Source organism: Grampus griseus, assembly GCF_964374135.1.
Source record: "Grampus griseus genome assembly, chromosome: 14".
Classification (NCBI taxonomy): Eukaryota; Metazoa; Chordata; class Mammalia; order Artiodactyla; family Delphinidae; genus Grampus; species Grampus griseus.
In genome coordinates, this window is record NC_139008.1 from 8,989,207 (window position 1) to 9,005,993 (window position 16,787).

A 16,787-nucleotide genomic window follows, 5' to 3' on the forward strand; every position below is an offset into this window, starting at 1 on the left:
CCCAAACAGGGGTGGAACCCGCGCACCCTGCAGTGGAAGCACAGAGTCTAACCACTGGACTGCCAGGGAAGTCCCTATTGTTGCTTTTTAATGTGGTTTATAGTTGTTTTGGGCAACATAGAGTTCTCATTTTTAAGATACTTACCTTTATGGTTTCTGCCTTTGATGTCATGCTTGAAAACTGCTTCACGCCGCTACGATATAGAAATCACTTATGGCTTCATCATTTCACACTTAAATCCATTTAGAATTAGGTTTGGCACGTGATGTGAGAAATGGCTCTTTGTTTCCCAATGGCTAGCCTTTTATGCAATCCTTTTGAGGATTCATCTATAGGAACGTTTCCCCAGCCTCACCCATGGGAGGACAGGGATTGTGTGGTATTTGGGTCTACAGCACCCATGTGGTTACTGGTTACATAATGGGTTGATTGAGAAGAAAAAAAAACCAAAAAAACAGTACACTTGTATCTCAAGCATTCAAGTAGGCAGGACTCCATGAACTAGAATATTCCAGCCTGTATATTCTCTGTATTACTAATAGCACATAAGCAAGCATTTTGCAAGAAGGTTGACTCTAGTCTACAATAAAATCACTGAGTCACTTAAAGGTTTAACGCATTCCTGTAGCTCTAGGTTGGTTCGTAAGTGATCTTTTAGTGGAACTCTCCTCCTCCCCCATCAAGTTACATCATCTGTTTTCTTCATAGTACCTATTCCATATGTGGTTATGATTTATTCTCTGTCTCTCCATCTGGCTCCATGAGGGCAGATCCTTGTCTGTCTTGACACTCATCTACCTTTAGCTCCAAGACCAGTGTCTTTCTCACAGTATGGACTTAATAAATATCTGTTGAATGAGTGAAGGAGTGAATGGATGAACAGAGCACAGATTGATGTGGTTCTGGACAACCAGCTGTACTAGAGTTGACCCATCCTAAAACAATCCCCCCTCCTTCAGGTGAGTGGGTAACAGGTACATCAATATTGATACAAGTCCACAGTTTATTCAGACTTCCTTAGTTTTTACCTGATGTCGTTTCTGTCCCTGAATCTCATCCAGGACACCACATTACATTTAGTCATGTGTCTCAAGGCTCCTCCTGTCTGTGACAGTTTCTCAGACTTTCCTTGTGTGTGGTTACCTTGATTACCTTAAGGAGTCCTGGTCAGTATTTTGTAGAACGTTCCTCACTTGGAACTCGTCTGTTGTTTTTCTCATGATTAGACTAGGGTTATGAGTTTTGGGGAGAAAGACCACAGGTAAAGGGACATTTTCATTACGTCAGAGCAAGGGCACATAGTACCAAAGTGACATCACTGTTGATGTTAACCGTGATCACCTGGCTGAGGGAGTGTTTGTCCAGTTTCTCCACTGTAAAGCTACTCTGTAACCCTCTGGCCTCTCTGGCAGGACGTCACTATGTGTAGCCCACATTTAAGGAGGCTATTATGCTCCCCCTCCTTGAGGGTGGAGTAGCTCTGTAAATTACTGGGAATTCTGCACAGATTTATCTCTTCTCCCCCATTTAATTAAACAGTCATTTATTTGTATCAGTATGGATTCAGGGATATTTATTTTATACTTTGGACTGTAATCCAAAATATTTTGTTGCTTAGATTATTCTTGTTTTGACCACTGGAAGTGCTTTCAGTTGGCTCCTATATCCTTTTCACAGGGCTCTACTACTGTACTTTTTTTTTTTTCACGTTTGTCTGGGTTGGAGCATTTCCTTGCCTTCTGGCACTACAAGATACTGAGGCTCATTTGGTGTATTTCCTGTTCTAGTCCCAGAATCAGCCAGTTCTCCAAGGAGCCCTCATTCCTTTTATTGTAGAATGGTATTAAGAAATCAAGATCTGAGTGCTAGCTGACCTGGGTCTGTCAATTTTTTTTAATGTTTTACTTATTTTATTTGTTTATTTTTGCCTGTGTTGGGTCTTCATTGCTGTGTGCGGGCTTTCTTCTAGTTGTGGCGAGCAGGGGCTGCTCTTTGTTGCAGTGCATGGGCTTCTCATTGCAGTGGCTTCTCTTGTTGTAAAGCATGGGCTCTAGGTGCGCAGGCTTCAGTAGTTGTGGCACACAGGCTCAGTAGTTATGGCTCACGGGCTCTAGAGCACAGGCAGGCTCAGTAGTTGTGGCACACGGGCTTAGTTGCTCCGCAACATGTGGAATCTTCCTGGACCAGGGCTCAAACCCACGTCCCCTGCATTGGCAGGCGGATTCTTAACCACTACGCCACCAGGGAAGCCCTGAGTCTTTTAATTTTTAAAATGTGACCATTAGAAAACATAAACCTACATATGTGGCTCATATACTTCTGCGGACAGCACTGCCTCTGTCCTAAAAACGCCTTCTCTTAATCCCACCTTCTCCCAAACCCTTGACCCAGTTTACTTTTTCCCTTCACTATCAAACTTTTTTTTAAAATTTATTTTTGGCTGCGTTGGGTCTTCATTGCTGCGTGCAGGCTTTCTCTAGTTGTGGCGAGCGGGGGCTACTCTTTGTTGCAATGCATGTGCTTCTCATTGTGGTGGCTTCTCTTGTTGCAGAGCACAGGCTCTAGGCGCGTGGGCTTCTGTAGTTGTGGCACGTGGGCTCAGCTGTTGTGGCTCACGGGCTCTAGAGCATAGGCTCAGTAGTTGTGGTGCACGGGCTTAGTTGTTCCACAGCATGTGGGATCTTCCTGGACGAGGGATCGAACCCATGTCCGCTGCAATGGCAGGTGGATTCGTAACCACTGTGCCACCAGGGAAGTCCCACTATCAAACTTTTTAAATGGAGAATCAGCAATCTTTGCCTTTACATCTTCATCGCATGCTATTATCTAACTGCCTGCAGTCCGTTTTCCACCAGCTGCACTGAGATGGGTCCCTCCCAAACTACCAAGAATCTCCAGATATTCCTTCGGCCTTTCCTGCTGAATCTGGGGTTTCATGGCACTGTTGGACACACCTTCTTTGTTGGTAAGCTTTGGCTTCTATGACCTCTCCTGCTAGCATACCCTCCCATCTCTCTGCCCGTTTCTAAGGTTCCTTGGCAACCCCGTCTAAGCTGTTCCCCTAGGTTCTGGTGTTCCATTCTCTGACCTCCTTTCTGTCAGTCGGATATTTTCTCCCTGAGCAGACTCGCCCACTCCCACACTGTCATTATCACAGGACAAAGTTAATATACACTAAAGTAGCACAGATGCCCCCCGCCCCGGATCAGCCCCCACCATCATCTCCAGGCCCAGCTCCAGCTGCAGCATCCCTTTTGGACCTAGATCCCTGAAGGCTCTTCTCCTCTGCCTGTCTTCCACTTCTTTCAGCTTAAATGCCAACTCCACACGAAGAATTAACTGCTCTTTCCTCTGCCTTCTGCACATTGGATGTGTAGCAGTTAAGATCTTTCGGTTGCAAGCACAAACACTAACTCTGGTTAGCCAAACAACAGAGGGGATTTATTAAATGGGTGCAGAAGTATGCCATTGTGTCTGTCAGGGTCTGGCTGGAGGCAGAAAGGTGCACATAAGTGAGTAGCTGAGTTTAAAGAAGGGACTGTTTCTAAAAGAACAGTGGGAGTTAAGGGGCCCCTACGGAAGATGGCACGGTGCTCACTGTTCAGCGACGGGAACAAGGGAAGAGCAGCAGAGGGAGAGGGCTGCCTGCCAGGAGTCTTCAGTAGAGGGAAGGTGCCAACGCATAGCCCAGCAGGCAGAAAACCAGGAAAAGAAATACCTCCAACTCCCTCTACTGCCCTGGGATCTCCTGCCAGGCCCTCCCCTCAGCTGAACCCAACAGGAAGCCAGAGGGGTTTGCATTCCAGCGGGGCCAGCCTCCCAGGACACAGCATGGCGGAGAAGGGTGGAGAGTGGAGGTAGACTGATGGAATTGAAGGAAAAGCTGCAAAACCAAAAACCAAGTCTGAAAGGTGTCAAGCATACAGCAACCAAGGCCAAGGCCCGACAGATTCAGCTGATCAAGAGACAACAACCAGCTTTTGATTCAGTTTATTACTTACATAGACAGCAGGAGGAAGATTAGCCAAAGGTGGAAGCTGCACGTGGGCCTCGTTGCCCCGCCGAAAAGGATGGTGTGGAAATCAAAGGGCTCGTGGCTGCAACTTGACTTGTGGGATATCCCGTTGCTGAGGAGCCAGTTCTAGATGCGGCTAAGCTCTTTTATAGACTGCAGCCCTACTGGGAGGGAAGGCGGGCAGAAAGCTTCAGAGCTTCTCACAGCCAGGGAGGTGATGTCCTGAGTCTCCCGTGAGGATAAAGGTCGGTAAAGATGGCCTTGAGGTAGCGCCTCACGATCTTCCTCCCTCTTCTGTTCCTGGAGGATCGTTCAGATAGGCTGTGGGTTGAGACTTTGTCTGTGTGGCTGATGTGGATTCATGCCAGGGTGACAGGGCAGGGCTGTGCCCCAAGGAAGGCTCCTGGACGGGTCCACAGACCTCAGGGCACAAGGCTGGGGAGCTTCTCTCTAAAGCACCAGACCTCAGATGACTCAGCCCCAGCCATTCTCTCTCTCTCTTCCAATTTTCATGTTCTTGGGAAGGAATTCAGCTGTCCCAGCCTTGGTCTGGGGTGACCACAGAGCAGGCTCAGCATGCACAGACCTGGGCTCTGGACCCACTCCCACGTGCCCGGCAGCTTTCAGGGATGGGCCACACCCCCATCTGGCCCCTACTTGTTTCTGCTCTGCAGGAGTGTCATTTCCATCTTCTCTAACAGAGAGGGAAGTTGAGAGAAGTCTCTGGGGACAGAGCAATGACGGAGTGTTTGCTGTGACTAACCAGAGACCGATGGGCAGGGGGTGGAAGCAAGATGTGGCCCCACCAGAGGCTGGAGCTGCTTTTAAAGGCCTGAGCATAAAGCAGTGGGTACGTACAGCGGTTGATAACTGCAAATCATTTGAAAAGGAAGAAGTAACGTCAATTTTATGATCCTTAAAGTCATTTAAAGTTCACAGTGAAGGGGGGAAGTCACATGTGGGAGCGTTTCCACCCTCAGGGGGAAGAGTAAGCAGAGATCGCGGTTAGGAGGGCCCAAGGGAAGCCCAGCTTGACCCGCGGGCCCCACGGCCTGGCTCCACTGGTTAATAAGCAGGTTAATAGCCTGGAAAGAGGTTAATAAACACACCCCTGACTGCTGGGGATGGGACCGTGGTCCTTCTCTCCCTATCGTTAAACGTTTCTAGGGACACCAAGGCAGGAAGACCTCCCCGAACGACTGCATAACCTCTGCTCACCAGAGCCGGTAGGACCCCTCGAGCCCCCGTGCCCAGCTGGGAAGGCAGCCCCCCGAGCAGCGCTACAGCTTGGTGGGCTGCGGGCGGGCGAGGTGGCTGGGCCCGCTGGGCGGGGGCAGCACCAGGGGCAGGGAGTTGCTGCCCCTCTCGTGCCAGCACGTGTCCAGGATGGGGTAGAGCTTGCCCTGGAAGTCGGCCTGGAACGTGTAGAGCGGCCGCAGGTCGTCGGGGCGGTCGGCGTCGAAGAAGGTGAGCTCGCCCTGCTCGTAGTGCAGGTAGACGCCGATGCGGTGAGGGTGGCCGGCCACGGGCAGGGGCGCCCGCGGGCAGCCGAAGGCCTCGTACACCCGGCCCTCCTTCAGGCCGATGAGCCACACGCCGTGCCCTGGGGACTTGCTCAGCTTGCCCTTGCGACTGGCTGTGCCCTTGATGACCCCCAGGCGCCAGTCGCTCTTGCTGCCCACCACCACCTCCCAGTAGTGGCGGCCGCAGGAGAAGCCCCTGCTGGCCAAGACGCAAGTGCTGTAGTCGAAGCGCTCGGGCTGGCTGGCGCGCCGCTGGGCCAGGAGCCCACACTGCACCACCGTGTTGCCCTTGGAGAGCTCCAGGAGTGGGTGGGCCGTGGCAGGATCCAGCTTGAGGGACTCCGGAGCTGGGAGAGATCAGAGGAGATGTGTATTCAAGCCTCACAGAAGGCGGCAGGCCCTGCCCCAAGGGAGGCCGATGGCAGGCCCTGAGCTCCTCAGGAGAAGAACTGAGTCGGCCTCTTCCCTGTATCCGCAGGGCCTAGAAGGGGCTGGGGCCTGGAGCAGGCAACCCTGAGGACATTTGCCGAATGAGTGAATGATGCCTAAGGGTGGAGAATGGGCTGCTGCAAGCCCAGGCATTCTGGCAAGGGAAACGGTGCAGGTGGCGGCCTGCCTAAGGCGGAGGTGCCAGTGGAAGGATCTGGGAGACGGCCTGTCACGTGGGCACCTCAGCTTCACTCCCCAGGTTTTCTGGAGCCTCTAACAACGGCAGTGGTTTCTTGGATACCCTAGCAGCCCAGTCAAGGACAAACTATCCCAACTGACCTCTTTGCTCGCTGCCAGCTAAGCAGTTTACACCTAAAACGTGCAAACAGCATTCATGGTTCAGAGATTACCTGCAGGTTTTGTTCCCCCCTTTCCCCCTTTTGATCTTATATCAACCCTGTTTGTGCCTTTGTTGGATGAAATCAGTCTATTGATTGATCTTATGTGCTAGTAATGAAGGAGTTAAAGGTCCGAGTTATTTTTTGGCAGAGCAGCCGCTGCCATTTATTAAGTACTAAACTACACACACACACAGACACACACACACAGACACACACACACACGTCTACTTAGAAACTACGCAGCCCAGCAAGGTGGGCTCTTTACAGATGAGGAAACTGAGGCTCAAAAATTACACCACTCTCCCAGTCACTAGTAAGAGATGGAACGGGGCTTGAGCTCCCCCTGCTGGCGGAAGCCCACCACCGCGCCCTCACCGTTAGCTGTGCCAGCCCCCACTCCAGTTCTCTGCACCTCATACACTGGAAGGAGGATGGGTGGGTGGGGTCTCACCTGGCAGAACCTTTCGGAAGAGCCTTTTCCATGCAGTCAGCTTGATGTCAGCCTGGTGCAGGCCTGGCTTGAAGGAGATGGGGCTGAACGTGCCTTCCAGGGGCCGGGCCTGCTGGAGCTCTGCACTGGGGGCAAAGGTCCACAGTGATGGTGGAGCTGCTTACCGTGCACCCCAGCCCTTCACCCAGACGCAGGTCCAACCAGCCAAGCCACAGCTCAGAAGACCGTGCACTGAAGATGCCCACCATGTACCCGCCCCCCTCTGAGGACCTGCCTCCTTCCTGGAAGGGGAAACACTCTACATCAGTAGCTCTCAAAGTGCAGGTCTGGGAGCAGCAGCAGCACCTGGGGGCTTGTTAGAAATGCAAATTGTCTTGGGTCCCACCCCAGGCCTGCTGAATCAGAACTCATTACTGGGGCCCAGTGACCTCTGTTTTAATTGAGCCCTCCAGGTGGTTCTGATGCACTGTTTGAGGACCACTTCTCTGTATCTGGTGACCCCGGCCCCCAGCTCCAGCTGGAGTGGAAACCAAACTCAGTCAATCAGATCCTCTGTCCATTCATTTAAGTCAATGCTCCTAAGCAAATTGTCCTTAAGACGAAGGGAAATTGGAGAAAACAAGGAGACTCTCATAAACGTGGCAGAGGAAGGCTCAGGAACTGCACAGGTGATTCATTTGTTGGGTTTGGAACATGGATCCAACCCCTTCCTACAAGCCATGGTGCATGTTTCCTTACCACCATCACCCACCTCATCTCCTGTTCTGCTCTGCTTCATCCTTTACACCCATGATATTGAAATTCTCACAATACTCCAAACCTGCACACACTTTACCCTTTCACGTGAGTCAGCGTGCCTGGCAAACGCCTGTCCTCTGCCCTTCTCAGCCATCCCACCTGTGCGCTGTCTTTGCCGATCTCCCCCCAGTCACCTCCCCCTCTGTGTTAATTCTTTAGCTTGTGTGAACTTCTACTGTTCTAGGTGCCCATAGTGATGTAACCATACTTCGCCGCCGCCACCCACAAGGCTTGGAGACCCCTAAAGGCAAGGCTGTCACTTTCCCTGGGCTCAGTACTGAACCAGATGTGGGCAGCTGCTCCCGGCACCAGTAAAACTGAAGGGAGGATCTAGTGGAGATGAGACGCCCATGCCCGCAGCCACCAGGCCCTCGCTGAGAGTGCCCTCCGAGGTTATTACCTGGAGGCCATGGCATGGTACTTCTGGAAGACAAGAGGGAGGAGGGTTAGAGCATGGACGAGGCTATGCGGAAGCCGACAGGAAGGGGGAGGCGCTTGGAGCCCCAGTGGCCTTGGCACAGGGGACACTCCCTTGTCCACTCACCCGGATGAACTCATGGTGACTCTCGTTGCCGAACTGCTCCAACACACCCACAGCCTGGACTAGCCGCTCCCGAGCGCCCTGGGCCTGCTCCAGCTGCATGTCCAGGGAGGCCACGAGGCCACGGGTGTGACCCTCCACCCCCTCCAGGCAGCGGGCCTTCTCCTCGTCCACCAGACGGTGCAGCTCCTGGAACTCACTACGGATCACCCAGCTGAAGACATCAGACTCATTCTGGGACAGGGAAGGGCGGGTCAAGGCAGGAGCCATGGCTGACCTCGGCGTCCCCAGAGCCTGGCAGCTCGGGCCTTCTGACCGGGCTGGTCCTGGTACCCAAGTCCCAGGGCTGACTCCTGCCAGGTGTTCACACACTGTGCCTGGGGATCCCGGATGTGGCCCCAGGGGGAGGACGACAGTGGCAGGGCAGAGGCTGGGCCCCCAGCTCCCAGTTCCAACACAGTGGCTCTCCTTTTGCCCATCTTTGCTAACAAGTGTGAACGTAAGATTTTGCTTTATCACGGGGTTCCACAACTGAAAAAAAGTCTGAAAGGCCCTGGAGAGCAGACTTTGGAGTGAGATAACAAGGGTTCCCCGTGTGACCCTGAGTTCTGCCTCCATCAGACGGGGTAAAGCGGGCTCCCTCTTCAGGATGAGGAAGATTAATTGAGTTGACTTTCAACGGATGCCAGTCTCCTGCTCGTTTCATGACTACCTGTAGGGCCCAGGCTCCACAGACTCCCAGACCCAAGTGCCCCGCATTTAGGAAAAGCAGACAGCCACCAAGGGCTTCAAGCCTTTCCGTGCCTGTGCTCTAAGGTACTAGGAGGGCATTGCCCAGGCTGTCAATGTCAAGCAGCCACAGGTGGCGGAGGGCGGGCAGTCATGCCCACGTGTTAAGCTGTTTACCTCCGGGACTTGGGTTCTAGGTTATCTCAGTCTCAAGGACGTGGAGGACACAAGCCAACTTGGCGACAGTCCTGACAACTGTGCTGAATTCCTCCAAGAGCCTTTGCACTTCCCCCACCCCACCCTGGAATGCTTTGAATTCTGGCTTTATATGGAAGGCATGGCTTCCTGTGAAGGACAGATTAGAGCTGGGCTCTGCAGGAAAGGGAAGGCGGGTGGCCGGCCCCAGGGGAGGGCACGGAGGGGCGGGGCGCTCACGACAATCCGGGTCCTGTTGTTCACCAGTCTGGCGATTTGCTCCTCCACCTTCTTCTGCTCCTGCTTCAGGTCGGAGATGAGGGCTGCTAGCTCCTCCTGGAGGCAACAGGCCCCATAAGCCGCCGACCCCTTCACCCCCACCCCCCACCCCCAGCTCCCGGGGGCAACCCGACGGCCACAAGCACAGAATAGGAAAGGCTATTCAAGAATATTCCACACTGACAGCACGGACTGCCTGGACGGATCTCCACGTCATCACTCTCTATGCCGTGGACAGAGATGCTACACGTCGTTACAGCCACCAGAAGTCACCACACAACATCCAAGTGGGGCGACTGCCAATCTGAAGTCAGCACTCCCTGCGTGGAGTGCTGCCCATTGGGAACCCACCTGGGAAACTTGCTGGTCACCAGAAGGTCCAGAATTAGTGGGCATTTCATCAGGAGTCATCACAGAAAGGCTGGCCCCAAGTGAAGCCAATGGTGCATGCAATGGCCCAGGGAGGGGTCACCTGGTGACCCCCCACTCCCTATGAAGACCTGAATCCATCTCCAGCAGGCTTGGGCCCAGCCTGGATTTAGGGCCTCCCAGGCTGAAGTAAACTTCTCCTAGGTTGCCCTGGCCCCATATCTGACTTAACCTTAGGGATCCAACCAGAACCACCTAGAGCACCAACTGGCCGCACGACCTAATGCAGCCCTGCTGGTTTGTGCCCATGGAGTGCGCAGAATCTTTGGCTTAGACAGTGCCCAAGCAGAAGTCAGCTGCAAGAGCCTTTCCGGAAGGGAGCTGAGAAAAAAATAGAGCCAGCATGGAGATAAATGAACACAGAGTCCTTGCTCTCCATAACAAGGCATCCGATCTCATAGGAGCCTGAGAAGGGCATCCCAGTGGTAACCCTCCCAAGGCAAAGAGAGATGGGACTAGTTCCTTCTCATCAACTGGGCCACAGTGAGTGGAAACAGAATTATGCAAATAAATAAAGTATCTTAAGATCCCAATCAATAGGAGAAAACAGGAATGCATGAAAGAGATCTGATAATGGAACGTAACTTAGTTGCAGCACACGGAGGAGTCTTGAGATCACAAAAACCCACATCCGAAAGCAGGACCCAAGCCCTCCCAGCTCCTAGCCAGAAATGACGGGCTCCCAGGAGTCTCCTCCTCTGCCAGGCAGCCCTCTGCTGATAAAACTCGACTCAGTTTCACTGTACTGCAATTTGGCTTCCTCCTTTCACACTCCCCTAAAACTACTCTTGCCAAGATAACCAATTCTTACTGCTAAACCAGACAGGCTCTTTTCAATCAGCAGACATTCCACACAAGTGATTTCCTTCTTGTCAAAATGCTCTGTTCCTCTGATTTCCTGGAGGCTACATTCAGCCAACTTCCCGCTCCCTCAGTGAATTCCTTCTGGCTCCTTTTCAGAGTTCTCTCTCTACCCAAATCTTAAGTCCTGATGCTCCTGGGGGCATCATCTTCCCCATCACTCCTGCAGACTCTCCTGGTTGGTCTTCTCCACACCTGTGGCTTCAACGACCGCCTGTATGTAGATTACTCCTAATCTCTTACTCCCAGCCTCACTCTCCAATCTATCCTCTGGCAGAGCGATCGAGCCACATCACGACTCTGCTTAAAACCTTCCAACCCTGGTTCTCTGAATAAACCCCTAATCCCATCTCATGTCACACAGGCCTTTTCATGACCTGACCCCCGCTTACCTTACTTCACTCTCCCTCGTGCTTATTGGAACAATGTAGAATTCCTCAAATGTGCCACGCTGTTCGCCTCCTGGTCTTTTGCACGTGCTCTTTTTATACTTAGGATGCTTTTCCTCCCTTTCTTTTCCTTTCAAGTCCTCCTTATGGTTCAGGTCTCGGCTTACCAGTCCACCTCCTCCAAGAAGCCTTCCCTGACCACCTGAGACCACGCAGGAGCCATGTTCCAGATGGTCTCACCATTGCCTGCACTTAACCTTGACAGCAGCACCTGACACACGGGACTCTGTCAGACCCCCAGACTGTGAGCTCTGGTGCAGGGTGAACTTCTCGCCCACTGCTGTACCATGGGCGCCAGTGTAGCACCTAGCACATACTAGATGCCCAGGAAATGCCTGTGGGTAGGGGAACTTGGTGGACGACCTGGCTTGGCCCTGTGCACCTTTCCTACTTCTCTCCCAGGGTTGAAGGAGCAAAGAAATGCTGCCCAGAGCACTCAGCCAGGAAAGCCCTGCAACAGCTTCCAGGGGCCCCTCTGTCTACGGATCTCAATGCTTTTCCCTCGTCCTGCCCCCTCCCCTGAATTTCCTCATTCCTCATCCTTACTGCCCAAAGCCGCCCACCCACCCAAACACTGGGCCAGGTACCCTATTACAATTTACTTCCAAAAGCCCTTCCTGTCCTTCCTTGATCTGGTGCCAGGGGAATGAAAACTGGCCTTGGTGAGTCCTAGCTCTGCCACTGACAAACTGTATGAGCTTGACTAAGACCCTTACCTTCTCGGAGCCTGTTTCCTCATTTGCAAGTACGACAATAACCCCACTCTTCATAAACCTTAGATCAATAGACTAACCTAAGATGGTATCATTATTATTATTCTTCATCGTAAACAGTGATCTGCTAGTTCTGAGGGAACAGTCCATGAAGGCAGGAATCCATTGATTCCACAAATACATTTTGGGCATTTACTACCTGGCTGGCACGGTCCTAGGCACGGAAATATCCCAGGGAATGAAACAAAGTCCCTGTCTTCACCTGCCTGAGAGTGCAGTCCCCTGAGCGCTCAAGAATCTAATGAGGGCTACAGAGAAGACTAAAGCAGGGGAGGGGGCTAGCACGTGACGCAGGGGGCTCTCCATCCGGTGGGTCACCTAGTCCCCAGCACCTGGAGACTGGAGCCGCTGCTCAACAGGTGATCGGTGGATGAGCAAATGCTCCGCAAGTTCTGCTCCAGAACAAGGCTGACCCTGGACCCCTCTGTGCCGGGCGATGGCCCCAAGGCCTCAGGACCCGGCTCTGTGTCCCCAGGGGCGGCCCGGCTCCCCACCCCCCAGCAGCCTCGCTGCCCACCTTCATGCGGCTGTAGACGGTAGAGACAGGCGTGACCCGGTGGTGCTGGTGGGAGCCCAGCAGGCCGCAGAGGCCGCAGATGAGCTCCTGGTCCTTCTCACAGAAGAGGCTGAGAGGGTTCCGGTGGTGCGCACAGACCTGGGGCTCAGGGTCCCCGGGGAGCTGCAGGGCTTCGATCACCCTCGCCAGGGAGACGTTAGGCGGGGAGCTGCTGCAGTCCACCTCCTGCCGGCACACGGGGCAGCGCAGCTCCGAGTCCGGGTGACGGGACAGGGACAGCAGGCAGCCCTTGCAGTAGGAGTGGCCACACTGCAGCATCAGGGGCTCCTTGAAGACCTCCAGACAGATGGGGCACTGCAGGCGGTCCTCCAGCTCGGGCACGCTCACTTGCCACGCCATCCACGGAGCCTGCTGGAGCCCAGGGTGGCCTCCCTGGAGCCTGCTCTCTCCACTCCTTTGGCCCCCAGTCCCCAAGGGCCCTGAAAGGAGAGGCTGTTAAGGACGCCAGTCTTTGATTCCAGTCCTGACCCGCTATGACTTTGGGTCTGTTTTCCCATCTTTAAAACAAAGGGCTTAAATGAAAAGTGTGGTCAGTTGGAGGTCCCGGAGTCAACACTTTTAACTCGGATTTGGAGGTAAACATGAAAGAGGCCATCTGCAGGGTCATATGGAGTGACACTAATATTGCAAGCTCCAGCCCAGTAGGTGTCCTGACCTAGAACTGGAGAGCAAAAACAAGCCAAGGTCTTTCCCACCTTCTAGATCAGTTCTCAAACTGGCGAGCAGCTGTTGGAAGCAGAGTTACAATAGAATTCCTGAGTCACCTCTTCACACAGCTCAAATGAACCCCAGAAACCTGCACTGACAATTGACACCTCCAGGCCATTCTAAAGCGGAGTTCTGTCTTAGAACAACACTGTTCCAGAGAGTTGGGGACCCTGGAGAGTTGTCTCCTGAGCTCCCACACTGCTCCTCTGTAAAAACTGACTGGCGTCTCACCAGAAGTCGGCAGTGGGCCAGGGGAACCCCACACTGGACTACCTGGCTTCTCGGGATCCGCCGAGCCCCCCACCGGGGCCTCACACCAGCATCATCGACTTGATCTGCTCCGCCTTCTCTTCTCCCCAGGATGGGACAGCAGGTGCAGAGATCTGGGGATTGTAGCTGGACACCAGTTCTACCTATTCTCTGCTCTTTTCCTCCTCCCCTTTCCCAGAAACACCCTGCTGTCCTCAAGGTCACTCAGAATCAGGTGGAACTAGGCCATATCACGGGACTGGGGAGGCAGCCTCTGCTCAGCCGGCTCTGATAGCGGCAATACTCAGGTGCTTGCCTTGGCCAGGCATGGGGGAGGGGCAGAGACAGAGGGACTGGGTACCTATTCATACCTCACAGACCCCAAACGGGAGTGGACTCGTGCTTTGACACAATTCTTTCTGAATCTCAATCTCTCCCTCTCTCTCTCTAGAATAATGAAGGTATTTTTAGTTACCTAGATTTTTAAACTGATGTATAACTTCTATAAAGTGCACAAATCTTAACTACACAGCTGCAGTACAACTTATATGTGTATACTCACTCACAAGGTCAAGATACAGAGGAGCGGGACTTCCCTGGTGGCGCAGTGGTTAAGAATCCGCCTGGCAATGCAGGGGACATGGGTTCGAGCCCTGGGCCGGGAAGATTCCACATGCCGCAGAGCAGCTAAGCCCGTGCACCACAACTATTGAATCTCGCGTGCCTAGAGCCCGTGCTCCGCAACAAGAGAAGCCACCGCAATGAGAAGCCTGTGCACTGCAACTAGAGAAAGCCCGCGCTCAGCAACAAAGACCCAGCGCAGCCAAAAATTAAATAAATTTATAAAACAAAGATACAGAGGAGCTTCTGGGTTGGTGAACACATCCATGTGCTGGGAGGGTGGTGCACCCCAGTTCCACGGGGACAGAAGTTCCTACACTTTGGACCCTTCCAGACTTCACCCTATATACCTTTTCATATGGCCGTTCATCTGTATCCTTTACCATAAACTGGTAAACATTTAAAAAAAGATCAACATACAGAACACTTTCAGCACCCAGAGGCTTCCTAATGCATCCCCCATTCAGAACCCCTAACACTATCCTGACTTACATCATCATAGATTAATGTGGCCTGGCTTTGAATTTCAAATAAACAGAATTACATAGCATGTATTCTTTTGTGTCCAACTTCTCTTACTCAATATTGTTGAATTACAAACATTTTTATTAAGGTTATTTCGAAGGTTTAGAAGTTCAATGTCATTTTGTTGTATAGTTAATAAATATTATGGTCATACTCTACTATTCGTATCATGGCCGTGTGGTGGGAACTCACTGAATGGAAAAGACAGGGGTGGGTGAGGGTCTCCAGAAGCGATAAGAAACAAGGAGCTTTGGATCAGCAGGCCACGACCCCTGCAGGCCTAAGCACCCGTGTCTGTCAGGGGGGTGAGGTCTCTACCCCAGTGACAAGCTAGACCAAGGTCTGGTATAGGCAGGTAGAAAGCCAATTTTATTGAATTGGACAAATATTTATTGAGAACCTGCTATGAGTCAAGCACTAGGCTGGGTATTAGGGATCCATTAGAGAACAAGACAGACAAGGCTTCTGTCCTTTTGGATTTTATAATATATGGGGGTAGGAGTAGGGTGAGGCCATAAATAAACTAGATAATATAATGGCGTTCAATGCTATGCAGGAAGTAAACGGTGTGGTAAGAAAGAGGGAGGTGGAGTGGCAGGATTGTGGGGTGCATTCTAGAAGGGGGCAGGACAATCTTTCAGGAGGGATGGTTGAGCTGAGAACTGAAGGATACCAAGAGGCCAGCCACCTGAAAGGAGGGCAGTCCAGGCAATGGGTAAGCAAGTGCCCAGGCCGAGGCTGGAAAGAGTTCTGTACAATTGACCCTTGAGCAGTGTGGGGTTAATTCTCATACACCTTAGAGTTGGCCCTCTCCACCCATGGATTCCACCAACCACGGACGGTGCAGTACTATAATATGTACTATTGAAAAATGTCTGCGTATAAGTGGACCCTCGCAATTCAAACCCCTGTTGTTCAAGGGTCAACCATATTTGTGAGATCCACCAGAGAGGGGGCCTGGGTGGCTGGATCACAGTTAAGCCAGAGGGAACATCAGAAGATGAGGTCAGAGGGGTTGGCAGGGAGGGCCCTGTAGACCAGGGCAAAGGTTTGGATTTAATTTCAAGGGCAGTGGGAGCTATTGGCGGGTTTTAAAGCAAGGGGATATGATCTGATTTATATTTTTAAAAGATCCCTCTAGCCGCTGTGTAGATAATAGATCACAGTGGCTAGAGCACCTGGGTGGGTGGATCGTGATGCCAAGGAGATCAAGGTGAAAAAGGCAGACGGGAGAATCCAGAGTCAGATGCCTGACTGAGGACAACCAGGTGAAGCAGCTGAGTAGCCCAGTGGTCTGCAGACTTCAGCAGACACAAGAATCACATGGGGGCTTGTTAAAAGAGAAACCTGTGGGCCCAGGCCCCAGACTTTCTGATTCAGGAGTACAGGGAGGGGTCCAACAATTTTGTCCCAATTTTTATAAGTTCCCAGGCAACACTGATGCTGCTAGTCTGGGGACTACACTTTGAGAACCACTGAAAAAGTCAATTGGACACAGGCACCTAGAGCTCTGGTTCCCAGGGGAGGCTCTAGGCTGTCCTGGTATATCACATACTTAAACCTGGGAATGGTTGGGCTCTCTCAGGGACTGGGAATAGAGAAGGGCAGGGGTCCACAGACAGGGCCCTGAGGTTGCTAATGTTTAGAGGTCAGGAAGAGAAGGATGACTGAGAAGGGACAGCCAGACAGGTAGGAGGAAAATCAGGAGGATATGGTGACCAGGAAGGTGTGGCAGGCAGAATGGTCCCCCAAAGATACCCATGCCCTAATTCCTGGAATCTGTGAATACGCTACCTTACACGGCAAAAGGGACTTTGAAGATGTAATTACAGTCATGGAGCTGAATTATCTGGGTGGGTCCAATCTAATCACATGACCTTTTAACAGTAGAGAACTTCCCCTGTCTGGACTCAGAGGGAGATGCAGCAGAAGAGGAGGAAAGCCTATAAGAATATTAATCAGATAATATTCCCTCCAAGCCTGAGAAGGAATTGGCATGCTGTTGCTGACTCTGAGATGTAGGGGCCCACGTGCAAGAACCACAGAGTAGCCTCTAAAAGCTAAGGGTCACTGCTGGCTGACAGCAAGGACCTGGGGACCTCAGGCCGAGACCTGCATCTGCCAACAAACTGAATGGGCTTTCAAGTGGATTCTTCCCCAGAGCCTCCAGTGAGGCTGATGCCTTGATCTTAGCCCAGTGAGACTGGTGTCAGACTTCTAACGCACAGAACCG

General features: G+C 52.3%; 1 protein-coding gene across 1 annotated transcript; it reads right to left on the minus strand.

Moving 5' to 3' along the window:
* Positions 1-5,296: 5,296 nt before the first annotated feature.
* Positions 5,297-12,796, minus strand: TRIM50 (tripartite motif containing 50; the record flags this gene model as incomplete). The annotated part of the gene is made up of 6 exons (XM_082670781.1): positions 12,392-12,796; positions 9,324-9,419; positions 8,163-8,393; positions 8,019-8,041; positions 6,821-6,945; positions 5,297-5,886 (listed from the first exon to the last, which is right to left on the minus strand). Exons 1-6 carry the CDS (start codon positions 12,788-12,790, stop codon positions 5,297-5,299), a joined length of 1,464 nt encoding a protein of 487 aa, XP_082526907.1. The 5' UTR covers positions 12,791-12,796.
* Between the last annotated feature and the right edge of the window lie 3,991 nt (positions 12,797-16,787).